This window comes from Lingula anatina, chromosome 1 (assembly GCF_051362555.1).
Source record: "Lingula anatina isolate TDL-2025a chromosome 1, LinAna3.0, whole genome shotgun sequence".
Lineage (NCBI taxonomy): Eukaryota > Metazoa > Brachiopoda > Lingulata > Lingulida > Lingulidae > Lingula > Lingula anatina.
The window spans coordinates 63,037,966-63,055,564 of NC_141767.1; the positions used below are offsets into that span (position 1 = coordinate 63,037,966).

Sequence of the window (17,599 nt, forward strand, 5' to 3'; positions counted from 1 at the left end):
TCTAAGAACTAATTGTTGCTAGGGGGCAGCGCAATACTTCCATACAAACAGAATTGTAAGCCGTTACACTGACAGACACCATCAAAACAGTAAGTCACACAGGACTCGCACGTATATTGAAGTCAATTTCCCAAAAATACTAAAGGGGAGATCAGGAAGACTGTTAAGATTGTCTTCTACGTTCTATTGAATTCAAAGGATTATACTCTAGAAAGAACTGACTTTCTACGAAGACAGAAATCATGGCAACCTCTGTTGTAGAACTCCAACAGTTGAGCAACCAGGAGACCATTCATATGCGCTTGCAGGCTCCTGGCAGAGCAACATCTCCTCCAAAACCGTTTAAGAAAGGAAAAATCAAGCTCGACCCATTGCGGGCTTTGGAACCCGCACGAAAGAAGTTGACAACAGTTGAAGCACAACGTGTTATGGCCGTTCTAGAAGATACAAGGAAGCGCATTGAACTAGTTTCATATTTACCTTTCATAATCGACGATTTAGATAGATTCAGTGTCATGTTTGGATCCGACCTATTAGAGCTTTTTCGAACCCACAAAGCAACACAGGAATCATATAATGAACTAAGAGCCAGCCTCGGTGACCTACTGGACAGAAAAGAAAGGGCTGATAGCCCTGCAGGGTCACAGAGGCGAGGTAGTGCAGCCAGTGTGAGGAGCAACGCCTCGGTCACCAGTGTTGATGACAAAATTGATTCCTCTACAAGACACTTGCAGTTGGTTGAAAAACAGCTGCGGCATTCAGTTAAGAACATTCTTAGGTCGCTTGCCACAAATCCAGGGGCAGCCCGTGCAATCCAAGAGTTAAAGGTTGAGAGACCACAACATGTTTCCACAATGATGCAAGCTCTGTCTGAATTAAGAGACATTATCATGGAAAAACTGCTCACAACTCCAGTTGAAGAGCAGGAAAAGAAACAGTATCTTACACAAGTGACACACCAAGAAAGGCAGAACGCAGTGCTGATTGAGCAGTTGGAAGGAGAATTGAATGTTGCTCTGGAAGATAAAGATGCAGAGGTATTATTTTATTGGGATTAATGTATAGTACTGTTTAAATTGAAGTCTAGTTTTGGTTTTATTTTGTACATAAAATGGACTAATAAATGCAAAAAAAAAAAAAAAAAATGAAATTTGGGCTTTGAAATCAATCTGAAATATAAACCTTGACAAAAATGACATTATTTATTACAAAAACGTTGACTTTCTTTCAGGTAAAAAAGAAGAATGATGTCATAAGAAGACTGCAAGCAGATCTGCATCAAATTGAAAAGTTTTCTGATGAACACATAAAGAGAACAAAATCTGAGGCAGAAAAACAGGAATCTGCAGATCAGAAGAACAGTGAAGGAAAGCAGGCTAAGCTTCAGCAAGAGGTCAGCACACTGCGGACACAGCTGCAGAACCTCATATCAGAGCACAAAGAAAGTGAACAGAATTTGAGAGGGGTGAGTAGGGCATCAAATGAATAAATATCAATTGAAATTATCAAAAAATAAACAAAATAATAAATCTCACGTAAAGCTTAGAGAATGTAACAAAGCGTATTTTTGGTTTAAATATTTTTTTTAATTGAAGAAAAATGAAAAGGTATTTGAATCTGAAGCTTAAAACTTTATTATTTTCTCAACAGAAAAAATTCAAACTTGAAACTGAAGTGGAAAACTGGATCCAAAGATATGATACAGACATGGGAGACAGACAGGTATAGCAGATTAGGATGCAACATACAATTTTACACAGATTTTAAGGAAAAATTTTGAAAATATTATTTTCATTTGTAAAAAGGCAAATCAAAATTTATTGTTGAAAGTAACTTTATCTTATCATGTAGTACTTGCAGTAAAGGATGATTAATATCTTAAATAATTTTTTAGTCCCAGTTCGAAGAGATGGATACCAGATACACAGAGGAAAAGAAGCAGTTGCACGAGCTGGAAGAGAGGTTCACAACTCTAGAAACAGAATACAAACAGATCCAGGAAGAGCGCAGAATTGCACGTGAAAAACGAGAAGCAGCAGAACGTGAAATGCAAATGATGATCAAGGGGGCCACAACCATTCAAGCATTCTGGAGGTCGTACAAAGTACGAAAAGCCCTCAAGTCCAAGAAGAAGGGAAAAGGAAAGGGAAAGAAAGGAAAGAAATAATAACTTTGCCATTGTACTCCTAGTCTTTTTATTCCTGGAAATACCTGAAGACTTATTGATTCCAATGTTTGTAATTTTGACAGATGTAGGGTTGATTATTTACAATACAATGTACATAAGGAGTGTTTACCTTTGATGAATGTATGGACGTTCATTAAAGTGGCATCAACTTACACAAGTATTAAACAAAGCAACTGTGCTGTAAATTATGTATTATATATAAAGAAAAAAATTATTACATTGGAAACACAGATAACATGTAATTAATAAAATGAAGAATGCTGTCTAAATTTTTTTATTAATAAAAATTGTAATTTTGACCAAATATATGCTCTGGTGTTGGTTTACATAATTTAAAATTATGATAAAATGCTTACTGTTGAAACAACAATAAACAACTACAAATCATAAAATCAAATAAATAAACCAAATACTCTTGGGTCAGAGAGGTGATACATCTGGTATGTACCATCAGCTAGGGTAGGCACATTGAAATGGATAATAAATGGAATTATAATTTTGACATATACATGTAATGACTGACACAAACCTTGGAAATGCATCAGCTGACCCCAAACTTGAGCAGTACTAGGAGACCTCATATATATATATCTACCTAAATTAAATTGCAAAGTTCTATGAACTTTGGAAATTGTAGTCAAAACAAGGCAGTAAAGCTGCAAAATGTGCAAAATAAAAAGGTGCACAAAATAATATTACATAACACTAAACTACGTGATCACCAGCAATTTTTAATCACGTATCCATGTCAGTGTGGACATTCAAAAGATGTCACCAAAACAGGGTTTCGGGTCAGAGTGTACATAAAAATTTTTCATTTAAACTTTTTATCTCCCATTTGACCTTGAAAATGGGTCAAGCAAAGTTGAAATCTCCAGACACTTTCCTTTTCAACATTACCCTCTTTTTTAGTTACATGTACTAGTACAGAGATATCACACTTTATAAAATTATATCTTAATTTGATAGGACCTCCGTTCATTTTTTATTACGTTATTGAAAAAAATCTAATTAAAATCCAAGGAGTGATCTGTAATTATTCACCCAAACCATAAATTTGTTCAAAACACTAAGCATAACTGAAAACATACAAAAGTTTTTTTCCTATTCTACATTTAAAACATTACAACATAAGCTACAAATTAGTTCAAAAAGTCAATTAAAATGTAAAGAGTGCATCTACACTTATGGACTGTGTTATTCCTTGAGATCATATTCCGAGTATTTTTTACTGGATCCATACACTACATGTGCAGGGTACTTCTTTTTGTTCATTTCTATTTTTTCCAATGCTGCAGCTGGCAAGTCAATATGGCACCTTTCACTTAATCGAACAAGGTAAATCAACACATCACTGAGCTCCTGTGCTAGATGTTTTTTGTCTTTTTCTGACCAATCTGAAATACAAAAAAACTGTCAAATAAAATTGTATTTACTGTGCATGCCTGTATGGCTCATTATGTGAATATGTTACATAACAGTGGTAAATATTACATTCAACAAGATATGTTATGTCATCACATCTGCACCCTTGTAGTTTCATATTTTCATCTGACTTTTAAAACCTGCACTTTCCTCCTTTCAAAATAAAATTAACTAAATTTCAAGCAAGGGAAACATTTTAAAGGAAAAATTCATGATATAATGAAAATCACCTGGCAATCCTTCTTTTACTTCACCTCTCCACTGACTGCAAAAAGGATGAATGAAATAACACCTTAAAAAATGTCACCTATTACTTCTATATTTCCCTCAAAATATAAACATACACTAAGCAATGTAATTTAAACTGTATTAGCACCTTTATATATATATATATATATATATATATATATATATATATATATATATATCAGAACTATGTGTGCTAATGTAGCTGGCAGATACCAAATATATATATGTGTAAACAAATGTAGCAAGAAGTGTTTTTCAAAAGAGATTTACACATTTGTTTACTTAAAAAATAGTACCCTCGATAACATTTTTTAAAAATCTATTTTGTTGTGACATGCTCTAATACATATGCAGACTTAACTTTTGAGCTGAGTACATGTATTTAAACAAATAAACACACAAACAAACTTACAATAACTCTGACACTTCCCCTACTTCTCCTACCATGGCCAAAAGTATATTTCTTGGGGTGTGAAATTGGTCCCAGTTCCTTTCTTTACAAAACTCGTGCTGTACCTTTCGTCTTCAGTTTAAATAATAATAATAAATAATGAAATTAGCGATAATAACATGTATTAAAGGAAACTGATAAAGATTCAAAATCTAGACATTTTATTCAAATAAATAAAGCTATGTTAACATGTTTAAGTACCTGTACATGCCTTAAAAATTTTAATTTGTGAGCTGAATGCAGCTTTGTCCCGCCTGTACATGTACTTTTTCGACAAGTGTTAACTTATTGAAGTAAATCATGTATATCATCCCAGTACCACAGAAGTAGAGAAAGTGGCTTTCTCTACTTCTATGCCAGTACGTACATGTCATCTAATGTTGGTTTGTCACTAAAACTAAATTCTCCTGTGTCGGCAACGTTAATCTGACCATCAGATCCGTCTCCGCACTGCAATTTCTGTTTTTTAGCGTCAGGCGAATTCATCGTATCACGTAAAAATCTCCCGCGACCAGTGTGTTGACTTCCGTTCAGTCTCGTTTTGCAGATAAATCCCATGATGCATTGCAGCAACATGGCTACTGTAAAACTGTATGCTGTGGGTCGGTCAGGTAATTTCATGTTCATGATGTGTTTTCATGGAAGCAACACAGACGGTTTAGTGTATTTAATAGTGATATTATTCTCTATTTAGTGATAATCGTAAAATCATGCATCATCAATGTATCAGCAATTCACATATGCATGCTCTCGGTGTTACAAAACGCATTTGATACACGTACTGTACTAAGTAATATTTTTTCATGATAAAATAAGAGCAACAATAAGTTGAATAACATCAACATTGAACAAAAAACTTAATTGCATATCAGAACAACAACAACACTATATCAACATGCATTATAGTGATCACAGACAATAGCCATATTTCTTTTGGGAGTCGCCTTTTGTAAAGGCTTTTCTTATTACCTCTAGTGAACTTGTAAGTATATATTGCCACAGCTACATGTCGATTACATTTTCAGAACTCATAAACGATGATTGCTGTTTGTGACTAAGTGTTGCAATTTTATGCCCCTGTTTTAAAAATAATGACTCTTTGCAAAACATTGGCTGCAAACAAATTGACCTTAAATTTTATTAATTTCAAAAATTCCGAGTAATAATAATAACAACATTAACATTTTCCTCTGTCTACATTAACAAGAAAAGCTGCTTGGCATCTGCACCGTGATGGTCCAGTTAAGTGGTTTGGACATTACATAGGGACCTTTAACTGGAATATTATATAAGTTGCCTTTTTATCTCAGTGTCTTGATAATCTGTGGCATTTACAAGCACTTGCAAAGGGACTTGCATTTCGATGTTAATACATGTAACATGATGCTAGCAGTCAGTATTTCAGAAATAGAAGTCCCCAATATGCACCTGCAAGCCTCTAATTGCAATTTTGCTTATAAGTCTTGGATTATTATTTTTCACAAAATTTTAATAATTGTAAGTTAAATTATCTGGTAAAATTAAAGACCTTAATCTCTAAAAGCTAAAAGAAAACATCCAAAATATTGCTATTTCAGCTATTGCTGCAAGGCAGCTTCTTGACCAGATTGTTAGGCCAGCAGTATGTGCCACTCAGAAGAGGACAGCATACAGTTAGTATTTCAACCTATTTTTTACTTAATTTCTTAAATTTGGACCCAAGAAGAATGTTATTTGAATAAGTTGGACTGCACAGATAGTTGACCTATTTTTTTACACTGAGCAAACTTGGTTGTTCAAATTCTGGCCTCCCTTGATACAAATTATGGGTACATGAAGATTTTTGACTTTATTTTGTCTGAAACTTGATAGTTAAGGTGATTCAGTGTAGAAAACAATGCTCCCTTTAAAGGCAGAATACTTTGTTTACATTAGAGGGTATATCAGAGGTATACCACATTTGTGAATGTGGGAAGATAAATTCTCTCTCTCTCCTTTTTAAATCTGACATTCATGTTGGACAATGGTTTATTTTCTTTGGTGAATGTTATAAAAATTTCTAAAAAGCTTGAACCATGCATTTATATAGTAATGATATGTTGGAATGTTGAAATGTTTAAAAACACAGTGGAATGTTGTTTTGTTGTTTTTGATCAGTTGATTGAATTTTTTTCAGTATTAATGGAAAAAAATCAACAAAACAAAACAAAATGTGGTTTTATTTGAAAAAGTATTTTAGCACTTTATTTTACAACTGAAATGTATAAAAAGAAGGTGGAAATTAATTAATCCCACCCCCTCTCCCTGCTCGCATTATTTTAGTTTCACTGAAATACCTTGGGAATTGTGTAAACATTCAATGTTATTCATAATCACAATCCAGGGAAAGTCCATGTTATAAGTAAATATTGTCCAATAGTTCATTATTTTTTTCATAAACAGCAGTTTTTATTATTTAAAAATCACATTTCATAAATATGAATGGATTATAATGACCATGTTTTAATTGATGAATTTATATTTTACAGAGGTGGTCACAAGAAGACATTTTGAAACTTTGAAAGACCAGACAACAAATGTGGCAAGAAGATTGTTTTTCACAGAACTCATGAGAGGTAAGAGGTCAAAAATTGAGTATGCCCACATTTTCACATTTATTACAGGGTCCACACAGCCCACCCTGAGCTTCAGAGCTAACTTGACACTAACCTTTTTACTGTAGCCTATCTCCATCGTGTCAAGTAACCTCTGACCAGATTCGAGTGCCCCCGCCGCCCGCCAATCAAATTTAAAGCCCGCACTCAATGACTCATTGAACGATCTAGCCAATGAACGCGAACGAGTCAAAGCGCGCTTTGTTCAAATCCGGACCAATCAAAGATAAGGCTGAATATCAGGGACTTGCCGTAACCTGTGGGCAGCACGCAAAATACATCATCCCTCAGTAGATAATGATGCAGGGCATCATACTGCTCTGGTTTCAATTCCGATATACTCCACGCTTTCTTTGTGTACGGTTATGCACTCGGAACCACTCGGAACTACTCGGATGTCTCCGCACTCGACAATAACTATGTTGTTAGTATGGAGCTTGCGGAATCAGCCGAGGATTGCCGATTGACGATCAACCAATCAGCGTTTTCACCAAACTTTGGTGAAAAATTTTGAAACATGGATTCGATTGGCTTATATAAAATAGGTCAAACTATTTTCGTCAGAGGTTACTTGACACATGGAGATAGGCTACAGTGAAAAGGTTAGTGTCAAGTTAGCTCTGAAGCTCAGGGTGACACAGCCTTGCAAAGTGCTTGAATTCAGCCCTTCACCTTTAATACAGCATGGGGCCTTGTGGAATTCTTGAATTTTCAATAATCCTTGAAAAGGGCTTGTATTCTATCATTTTTTGTATTTGATTTTGATCACGAAGCAGCTCATCCAAAATTATTTTAAAATCCTGTTATTTTAACCTGACTGCAGATCATAATTGGCAGGGAGGGAGTATACCATTTTTGGACAAAATTTAATTTTGTTATTTTCATGTTTCAACATTATTGCCTTAAAAATTTGTATGAAATATGACTTGTCTTTTATTTATGATATGTATACTTATAAAAGACAGCACACTACCTCATTTGTATTAAAAAATCTTTGAAAGTACTTGAGCCTCAGAAGTATTTGAAAGTCCTTGAATTTGTTTTCAGTATTGCTGCATGAACCCTGTATTAACATAAAATGATAATACATGTAAAATAAACTAATATACTAACCCCTTGCCTTAAACTGAAATTGTGACAGAAAATCGTTTAAGTTGCTCTTCTGATTTTTTGCCATTTAGGTCTTCTTATTGGTGTCAGCTGGTTCTTTAGGGAGCCAGCTACTCTTAATTACCCATTTGAGAAGGGTCCTCTCAGCCCCAGGTTTCGAGGAGAACATGCACTAAGAAGGTACCCCTCAGGTGAAGAGAGGTGCATTGCTTGTAAACTATGTGAAGCTATCTGTCCAGCACAGGTACAGTAAATTATTCTGCTGTCCATTTAGATTTTTTTCAGTGTTTCACATTCAATTTGGTGTATCTTAAATTACTTTAAGGTCATGTTTGTACATTAGATCGCCTTTAACAGCCCTTGTTTTCTTCTTTTTATTGTAAATTTCATGGAAGCAACACATGGTAGAAAGAAGTTATTCGCAATGCACACTTACGTTGCAGGCTATAACCATTGAAGCAGAGGAGAGAGAGGATGGAAGCAGGAGAACTACTCGTTATGACATAGACATGACAAAATGTATCTATTGTGGATTTTGTCAAGAAGCCTGCCCAGTTGATGCCATTGTAGAGGTCAGAATTTTGTTAATCAATTTGATAGTTATTCTTACAGTTTTCTTTCGAAAAGTTTTGTTTATATTTCTTAGATGCATATGACATACAAAATAGTTTTGATTCATAACTAATTCTGCTGTTGCTTTTTGTTTCTTATCTTGAAATGACTAAATTATAAGTAATACTTCTTTTTTTACTTAAGTCTTTGCACTTTTGTTTTCAATGTTTTATTTTATATTACTTTATAGGGGCCTAACTTTGAGTACTCAACAGAAACTCACGAAGAATTGCTGTACAACAAGGAAAAACTTCTAAGCAATGGAGATAGATGGGAGGCACAAATAGCAGCCAACCTTCAATCAGACCATCTGTATAGATAAACCAATGGCTTGAATAGATACTTATACTAGCAAACATTTGTGTGAAAAACTTACTGTATGGTTGCTGCAGTACAGTGTTTTTTTTTCTTAAACTCTGTGAGGTATTTCAATAAGAAAAATGACCAGCACTCCCTAACTGAACAATATATATATATATATATATATATATATATATATATATATATATATATATATATTTATAACTGCCAAAGTAGGCTACACTTCTGGATTTTTGTTCAGCAGCACTCGGTACTTTTGTATCAACTATGTTGTTCCTCTGGGAATTTTAGGCCAATGCTATGTTGCAGACTTTCTTTTAAATAAAAACATTGCACAATCTTTCATTTAAGGAAACTTGTCGTTCTTTATTCTTGTTTTGCAACAGAACTTAAAGTGAACATGGTATAAGCTTAAAGGGATAATAACTTTGTTTTGGCAAAAAAATGAATTTTCACAGAGTAAACAACAATTTTCCCATACTAACCAATGGTAAACGAATCCATTTCTACATTCAAACTTAGTCCCTAGTTTTTTTCTAAAAAGTTTGGTTTTATGTTATAATCTCTGAAGAGATTATTACAAAGTATAGTCATATATGGAGGTCAAGTGGTCTGATGACAAGCTCAGATATCAGAGTAATAGTTATAACTGCCGTTTTTGTGGTAAAACATATTTCTATGAGTTGTTTACAATGTTTTTATTGTGAAATATAGATCTCACACGAAGAGTTATTATCCCTTTAAAGAAAAAAAAAACATTTGCCATTGTATATCGTACTAGAATCGGTAAGTTTTAGAGTATTACTGTGGGCTTCTCTACGCAGCAGATGTGAATCGTCAGTGCCAACATGGGATGGCGTGTTTGTACTGGTTTGAGGGGAGTTTAAAATGGACTGAAATTCACGATGTGCTGGAATCAATGTTCTTTTAAAATAGGATAATTGTACATGATAGACGTTTTTGCCTTGCAAAGTGACAGGAGTAAGACCAAGTAAGTGCTAGATCTCTTAAAAAATGATTCCTTGTACGGAAATACGTGTGAAAATTTCATTTAGTGGGAATGGGTACTAGTCTTGTGCAACGTCTACTTTTACACATATCGGTAAAATATAAAAAATAAACATTTATCTATAAGATAAGTTACGTTTTTTAAAGATTATTTGTGGTTAAATCTACGACCACTGTTAATTATCAGGCGCTTTATCTTAAAAGATAATTTGATGTCTATTTATTACATAAGTTCTTGATGTATGTGCACGACACTGTCACCATCTCTCTTTCACTGCTACATTTGCCCAAGGACAGTCGCACCTAAATGACGTTAGAATTGCCTTGTTATAAACTGTAGTATATGGCGATTTTATAGCATTGCAGTGTCGCCTTATCTGTTGTCGCTAGTTAATATGTAACTTTTCAACTACGCATTGTTGTCACGTGCACTGAAACTGTCATCAGACTAGAAGTGACCTTTATTTATATGCACAGTAAAGCGTGTTGTTTTAGGTCATAGTTATCAGATTGTTGGGAACATTTTGCATATTTCACCGGCCACATTGCGAAGAGTTCTTTTTTGACGAACTGTACGAAATCCAACACAATTGACGGGGAGTTAAAGGCAAGTGTAAATTTGCGAACTAGTGTTAAACTCGCTAGCAACACCACACATGTAGTTAATAACTATTCGTATTGTGTGCTTTATATTATACATTAACTCCTACTCTCTGACCTCAGGATGTGCTTGCAGAGTTTTACAAAATTATTGTATAGCGTACTTTATGTTTGTATACTATTTTAGAGGCACCTGATATCAGAGGATAGTTAATGCAATTTCTGTGGTAAGGATAAAGGCAAGCATCTCTCTCTCTCTCTCTCTCTCTCTCTCGGACATTCAGTGGGGTTTCAGACAGTCATGCCGGAAAAGCGTGTACCCCCCCCTCAAAGATATTTGACTATGATAATACGTGTACATCGCAACTGCTGACGTCGCCTTGATTTCAACCCGCTCCGAAGTCTGTACTTCTGTACTATCAGAATTATATTATCTTGGTGCCTTGTCTTTATATATGTTCGTACATGTACGTTATCAATACGATGGAGAACAAATACAGCACTTCCGTGCTGTTTGAAAAGAAATGACCTGATTTGAGAGGATTTTAATATATGAAACGTTATGTGAATCTTTTTGTGAGCCTTTTTCTTTTCTGGGAGGAATGGAAGGTGGGAATTACATGTAGATTTGCCATTTCACTTTTAAAATGCACCCCCATTCGTTTATGGCATCTGTATATATATTCTGTTCTATGGTTAATATTTAGGAAAGGTCACTACTTTCATAGGGGAACAGTCATCACGAAGATTCTTTGCCTGCCAACACGACGAAGATGCATAACGGCAGTGATATGATGATGAAGGTAAAACATCAGAAAAGAATCTGCAAGTTTTTGGGTCTCAAAATTGATGGCCAGAATCTTTTTTAAAAATCTGTATTGAAAAACATGGTAAGCTTACACGTCCGCTGGGGCTTTTAAAAGAGGGTCAGAATTCGAATAAAAATATTACGTTATTATATGAGACGAATGGTTATGTGAATTTTCGTCAAAAGATCGTCTGCCGGTGGCCCAGGATGACTGCACCTTCGCCTGGACCGGTCACGATTGATTAACCAGCTGCTTGGAGAAGATGGCTACTTAAAATGAATGAGTGTCATATATGTTAGATTAAAATAATTTTATAGACATTTCAGATACATAATAAAAAGAGAATATATTATAAAAAAAAACGTTATAAAGATACCAGGGGCGGAACAAGAACTTTTACAAGGCGGCGGGGTGATTTCTTCGACCTCTGTCTTTCTTTATCGTAACGAAGCTCAATCTATTCATTTTTATTTTCCAAATTAAGATTTCTTTAAAACTTGTAGGCAAACTGATTTTAGGAAGACAGACAGCAGTGATTGAGAAAAATTAGTGTTCGACAAAGTCCTCACTTTCTCTCATTCTTAAAAACCGTTTTAGTACATGTATCTCAGGTCCGTAGCCAGCAATTTCAAATGGGGGGTTCGTTTTCTGAAAAAGTGGACCTTTTCCCATGAAAACTTCATGTACCTAGATCAAATTTTATCCAAAGTGGACCTTTTCCCAGCAAAAAGGGCGGTTCTTTCGAACCCCCGAACCCCCCTGGCTACGGGCCTGTATCTAGTCTCATATTATCAGGCAGCCACCGTATAAGTGCTAATAAAGGAATATTCAAAATATTAGAGGAGCATAAAAACTACTACACGCTTCAAACTCAATTAATACACATTCTCACAGTGATATTCACGCTAATTTTGGTTGTAAATTCTGTTGTAAGGAGGTGGCAAGTTATGGGTCTAACTGTGGAAATAAACTTTAAACGATTAAAAATATAAATTAAACAAATCTTTGTTATGTTAGCGTGTGTGTAGGCATATTGTGTGTCTATATGTCTATAGATCAAACGCATATGGCACTAGAACTATTCCAGTCCTTGTCTAAGACCTGATCCAAATGTAGATGTTTATTTCTTAAATATTAGACGTGGTGTTTTATTTACGTGATAAATAGCTCAGACTACGTTGCTGTATAAATACCCAGCAGGAGTCACTGCTTTATTTGGATGAGACACTGCCATACACTTTGTTAATAGTTTATGTATGGTTTCTTTTCAAGCTTTTTTAAAATTTCTTTTAGATGTACTTTCACACGGACTTTGGTGATACCATATTGTTTAAAGGATGGATGGTGATGAAAAGTGCAGGTAAACTTTATTTAAGAATAAGAACTTGGATCATAAAAAAGTCATACTAAGTTTTCTGACTTACATATTTCTTGCCTACCCAGGCCTATGTTAATTTTTGCGTCAATTCAGTTGTTAGAAATGTTGTTAAAGTTTAGACGTTTAATGACGTTTATTTAACTCTTCGTTATCCCTTTTTCATTTTTTAGAACTCGCCGGTGCCTGGTTCGCAATCTTCATCCTCGCTGCATTATATGAAGGGCTAAAAGTCTTGAGAGAACAACTGCTCGTACAGCAATCAAAAGGCCGCCGTGTTAACACTAGTATAGAAGCATCCACCACAAAACTGACAATCTCTGATACACGGCTGTCGCAAGATAAGGGAATAATGCGGTAGGGTTATGTACACGAATGAATCTAGAAAACGAAATAGAAGAAATAGTATTTTAACTCAGTTCATAAAATCAAAACATTGAATATTTTATCGATTCCAAGTTCTACCAAATCCAGAGGAATAGGCCACTATACGTAGAGAATACGATTGATCTCATCTTAAAGAATTTGAAGGTTGTAATGTTTGCCTAAAATATTCCCTGGAAAGTTCCAACTGCATATAGGAGGCCTACATGTTTCACAATTACAATGCAAATAGTCACCAATTCTTTTTTCGCATATATCGTATATATCTCATATGTATGTTATCAAGATGGCGGTCGCTTTCTCAAGTATTCAGTATGTGACACTTTTCTTACAGATCTATGTGTGATCCGATGCATCTTCTCCAAACTCTCCTCCATATTGTTCAGGTTGTTATCAGCTACTTTCTCATGCTAATCTTCATGACTTATCAAGTTTACTTGTGCCTTGCCGTTGCCCTCGGAGCAGGAGTGGGATATTTCATATTTGGATGGAAAAGATCTACTATTGTCGACCTGGGAGAACACTGCCACTAGACAAATGTTGGCTTACATTGAACGTATATAATATAAATGGATTAATCTCACATTCCGTGTTCTGTAAAATCATATATACGAATATATGATATGAATAAGGTCCATCGTGAACCCATAATGATATCTTATCACTTAAGGAGGTCAATTTGATGACATCTTTCTGATAAATTCCAAATTGCAAACAATTCAAAGATAGAAAACTTCTTACTGAAAATAAATGTATATATTTTTTCTTTTACCTGTACATTTTTTTCCTTTTTTATCACGCACTTTTAATGGGCAGTACGCGTTCACATAATGTGTGTTAAAGGACAATGGCTACGGATTAAGTGTCACTGTGTATCTTGCTGAGTACATAGGTGTTCAGGTAGGCAATTTTGGTTCTATTTTCACGCTGTGCAGCATTTGGCATTTCATTAATTGCTGGTATTCTAAACCGAGGTTTCTCTCAAATACAACTTTGAGTTTGGTCGTATTTTCTGATGCTCTAAGTTAACGTGTTTTCCAAGTCCTTGGTTTTCTACAGAGAATGGAACCGACAATGAGAAAATATTTATGCGGTCCTTGTACAGTAGGTGATTGCATTCTACTGTTTGATCATCGGTAACGTCTTCTGATGTTGTCACTGTTCTTTGCTCTTCGACATTTTCAAGTTTGACCATCTTTCTATAGAGGAGACAGTACCCTAGTCCTGCACCCAATGACACAGCCAAAAGGTACCAGTAGTTGTAGGTCATAATGGCCAACATCAAAAGATAGCCCAGAATCAGTTGTAATGAATGAATGCAGGAACGGAGCAAGTGCGTGCAGATGTATATGCATCTACGTGCTGTGATCCTGATTGAATATAAAACAAAAATGTTTGCCATGATGTAAAACAATCGCCTTTGTTACAATGTATTCATGTAGTGAATATTACAACACACAAGGTCTAAGTTAAAGACTACGCATTGGGAGGTGCATTTAAGGGGGGCACTGTGAAATATAATGCATTGCGTTACTTATCATTGCAGATTCTCCCCTTTAATAACGTACATTCTGTATGACGATCTTTTCGAAATCGCACCAAAAAGAAAAAAGGCACAACAGTTTGCATTTATAGTTTGAAGGATACGGACGTGTTTTAACTTAGGTGCATGTTTTAAGAAAAGTCGTTTCCACTCACCAGTATCTGAAAGCATATAAAAATGATGTGATCTTCTTGCTTGGTGCACTTCTCTCACCCACTGGCGGTGTCTCTTTTTCTACTTCAGCAAAGACTAAAGCCGGGGACTTCTTGTTTTCGTGGTGTGCTTGTGTCTCTCCGCTTTGCTGACGACTACAATATCTTTCTTCAGAGGCCTCACCAAAAGATCTTGTCGTCTGCGCTAGATATACGCCCTGAACTACTTTCAGGCCTTCATAACAAATAGCCAGCAAAAATAGTAGCATGCATGATACTAAGGTTCCTGCAATAATTAAAAAAAGAACTTACTACAAAATTATTGATAAATTTTTAATAAAACGCAATAGACACTTGAATGAAACTTATGTTTGTAAAATATATGTATTTATTCTAACGGCTAATCTTCTGAAGAGTAACATGATATTGAAAAAATAATTAGTTTAAGTAGATGACGCCTTCAACCACGAATACGTAAACACCATCACCGTCCTTCCAATTTAAAATGATATTATTAATCAAAAAGAGGGACTTTGTTTTCAGTCCATAAAGTCCTTCAATAAACATCTTACATGTTATTCAAACCAAGGCGTTCAAACAGTTAGAACTCCTTGTTCAAATTACCCCTATCTTCTGAAACCCCATCATGTGATCTTTCAATTATTTTAAATGACCCTCATATATAACTTATAAGGACTTGAACAACAAGCCCCAATGTATTATATTTCTTAAATAAACTATCCATACCCGTTTATTTCTGGATATATATATATATTGTTAGCAGCACTTGCTCGAAAATTAAATACAAATGTTCTTTTTTTCTGAAAAGATATTCCCGGAGTATGTTTAATCACTTTAAGTAATATTGTAATGCATTAATTATTTTGATAGATTTTGTAAGTGATGATTTGACTGCTTTTGTGTTTTGTTAGGGAATATAAGCTATATGTTGTGAAAACATCTCACCCCACCACGTGGAAATTGTCAAATCCTTAAAGTATATCTGCGTATGATCTAGTCCGTGGAAGTAATTCTGAAAAATAAGATCACACTTTTGCTGATTAAGTACATCGGCAGGCTACACATCCGTAAATAAAGAGTATAAAGCATGCATTACATTTAACGTCTAGAAGTCTACATATAACTTATCAATAGTATGTCAGTTAGCAATCCCTGGGTAAAGGGGGGAGGGGGTTCGGAAGTCAGTGTTATCAATTAGGGTCAATGATTAAACAGTATTTATGTTTAGTATCAGTTTTTTCTTTAAGAATGACGTTATTCCTGACGTAGAACTAAACTTTTTAACGTCTTTTAAAATCCCTCCGGTACTTTATTGCCTCTTAGACTATCTGCCAAAATATAAAAATATCTATTTTCTCATCATCTTAAGAGAATTATGTAACTGGCACTACAAGGTGCATTAATTTTACAGTCTAGATGGCACAGCTCAACAAAGTGACCACTATCTGAACAGACTACGAGGCTACGGGTGAAATCATCCCTTTTTTTTTTTTTTTTTTTTTTGTGGAACTACAGATAGGATTAGAACGTCTCCGTTCTGTTACAATCGTAATCACAATCGAGGAATACAGTATATACTAAGATAAGTCGTCCCAACTTGAGTGGATATGTGCTGCTAACATACAGTGGGTCCGCGCCCGTTTCTCGACCTGGAGTACATGTACGTGCCAAATCCTATGATTCACCGGTTATTTTCCATGGTGACCTTTTACCTCTCCTCTCACATCAGTCACCGTGCCCATTAACACACCTGACACACTGACTTGGTCACTAACCTACCGGATGTTCACTATCCGTAGAGGCCATCCTCGGGGTTACCACGATTCAAACTACTTGGTGCGTCCATAATCCACGGCTCAGACAGTATGAAGCTGTCGCTGTGCAATTCTAACCTTGACCTACAGCTGTTTATAGTACACGGCATACTATCGGGTATATATGCGGGCGCTAAGAATCAACATGTACGCGTGCACGTATGTGTGTGTATTTGCTATTTGTCCGTGTGTGTATGTGCGACTATGAATCACCGATGACCAATTTCGAAGGGCGTTATTTCTTCCAGAATGCGCACGCTTCTGCATTCCATTCTAAGTAGCTCAAGCAAAAAATTAAACAAAGATTTAAAGAATCGAATTATGTTATGTTGCTTTTGCATCATCCATTAACAGGCAAACCACTGTTGAAAATAGTCCAGTCGTCGTAGTGAGGAAAATAACAAACACGTGGACTAAATTTTGGACATTCGAATGAACGTTGAGAGTGATTTTCGGACCGTTCATCCGCTAGACGTATCAGCCGACGATTTTGTATTGATGAGTTATACTATATACGTATGTTACGATATAATTGAACAGTCCACGGAAGGATAGACAAAAAATACACTGAAATGAAACCTTACGACAACAATTTCTGGGTTTATTCTTACCCCTGGAAGTGACACATACCGCGTTGTTGTGGCTACCCTGCCCTTCGGACACGGGGGATTTCGGGTTAATGTTTAGAAATAACATTCCACATGCGCATTTTAAAAATCATATTAATATCTGGGTTTATTCTTAACCCTGGAAGTTTCGTATGCCCCGTTGTTGCGGCTTCGGGCAGGTCACCCAACTAGCAATGACCCACACAACTAGGAAGTAATGTACAAAGGTTGCCCCCAGGTCACTTAAAGACAAAATTAGAAAAGATGTACTTTTATTACGTCCAAACTAACGGATG

At 35.4% G+C, this 17,599-nt stretch overlaps 5 protein-coding genes across 7 annotated transcripts; 3 read left to right on the plus strand and 2 right to left on the minus strand.

The window, feature by feature from the left end:
* The first annotated feature begins 40 nt into the window (after positions 1 to 40).
* Positions 41 to 2,593, plus strand: LOC106152625 (dynein regulatory complex subunit 10). The gene is made up of 4 exons (XM_013526283.3): positions 41 to 1,037; positions 1,232 to 1,465; positions 1,651 to 1,722; positions 1,895 to 2,593. Exons 1-4 carry the CDS (start codon positions 243 to 245, stop codon positions 2,165 to 2,167), a joined length of 1,374 nt encoding a protein of 457 aa, XP_013381737.1. The 5' UTR covers positions 41 to 242; the 3' UTR covers positions 2,168 to 2,593.
* LOC106152627 (dCTP pyrophosphatase 1) lies at positions 2,447 to 4,871 on the minus strand. The gene is made up of 4 exons (XM_013526285.2): positions 4,681 to 4,871; positions 4,275 to 4,385; positions 3,844 to 3,878; positions 2,447 to 3,585 (listed from the first exon to the last, which is right to left on the minus strand). Exons 1-4 carry the CDS (start codon positions 4,869 to 4,871, stop codon positions 3,386 to 3,388), a joined length of 537 nt encoding a protein of 178 aa, XP_013381739.2. The 3' UTR covers positions 2,447 to 3,385.
* Positions 4,784 to 9,344, plus strand: LOC106152626 (NADH-ubiquinone oxidoreductase subunit 8). Of its 2 annotated transcripts, XR_015334024.1 has the most exons (7): positions 4,784 to 4,924; positions 5,891 to 5,965; positions 6,821 to 6,907; positions 8,128 to 8,300; positions 8,500 to 8,628; positions 8,859 to 9,133; positions 9,178 to 9,344. XR_015334024.1 is itself a non-coding variant. In XM_087011744.1 (6 exons), exons 1-6 carry the CDS (start codon positions 4,870 to 4,872, stop codon positions 8,988 to 8,990), a joined length of 651 nt encoding a protein of 216 aa, XP_086867870.1. In that variant the 5' UTR covers positions 4,784 to 4,869; the 3' UTR covers positions 8,991 to 9,176. The 2 variants fall into 2 exon arrangements, 1 of the variants encoding a protein (XP_086867870.1); XM_087011744.1 differs by lacking the exon at positions 9,178 to 9,344 and having other exon boundaries at positions 8,859 to 9,176.
* A 1,030-nt stretch (positions 9,345 to 10,374) lies between these two features.
* Positions 10,375 to 13,942, plus strand: LOC106152599 (high affinity copper uptake protein 1). The gene is made up of 5 exons (XM_013526244.3): positions 10,375 to 10,604; positions 11,305 to 11,400; positions 12,700 to 12,766; positions 12,955 to 13,138; positions 13,500 to 13,942. Exons 2-5 carry the CDS (start codon positions 11,371 to 11,373, stop codon positions 13,696 to 13,698), a joined length of 480 nt encoding a protein of 159 aa, XP_013381698.2. The 5' UTR covers positions 10,375 to 10,604; positions 11,305 to 11,370; the 3' UTR covers positions 13,699 to 13,942.
* LOC106152598 (protein SLC31A2-like) lies at positions 12,757 to 16,936 on the minus strand. Of its 2 annotated transcripts, XR_015331741.1 has the most exons (5): positions 16,661 to 16,936; positions 15,827 to 15,893; positions 14,864 to 15,146; positions 13,938 to 14,535; positions 12,757 to 13,162 (listed from the first exon to the last, which is right to left on the minus strand). XR_015331741.1 is itself a non-coding variant. In XM_013526243.2 (4 exons), exons 1-4 carry the CDS (start codon positions 16,685 to 16,687, stop codon positions 14,130 to 14,132), a joined length of 783 nt encoding a protein of 260 aa, XP_013381697.2. In that variant the 5' UTR covers positions 16,688 to 16,936; the 3' UTR covers positions 13,900 to 14,129. The 2 variants fall into 2 exon arrangements, 1 of the variants encoding a protein (XP_013381697.2); XM_013526243.2 differs by lacking the exon at positions 12,757 to 13,162 and having other exon boundaries at positions 13,900 to 14,535.
* Between the last annotated feature and the right edge of the window lie 663 nt (positions 16,937 to 17,599).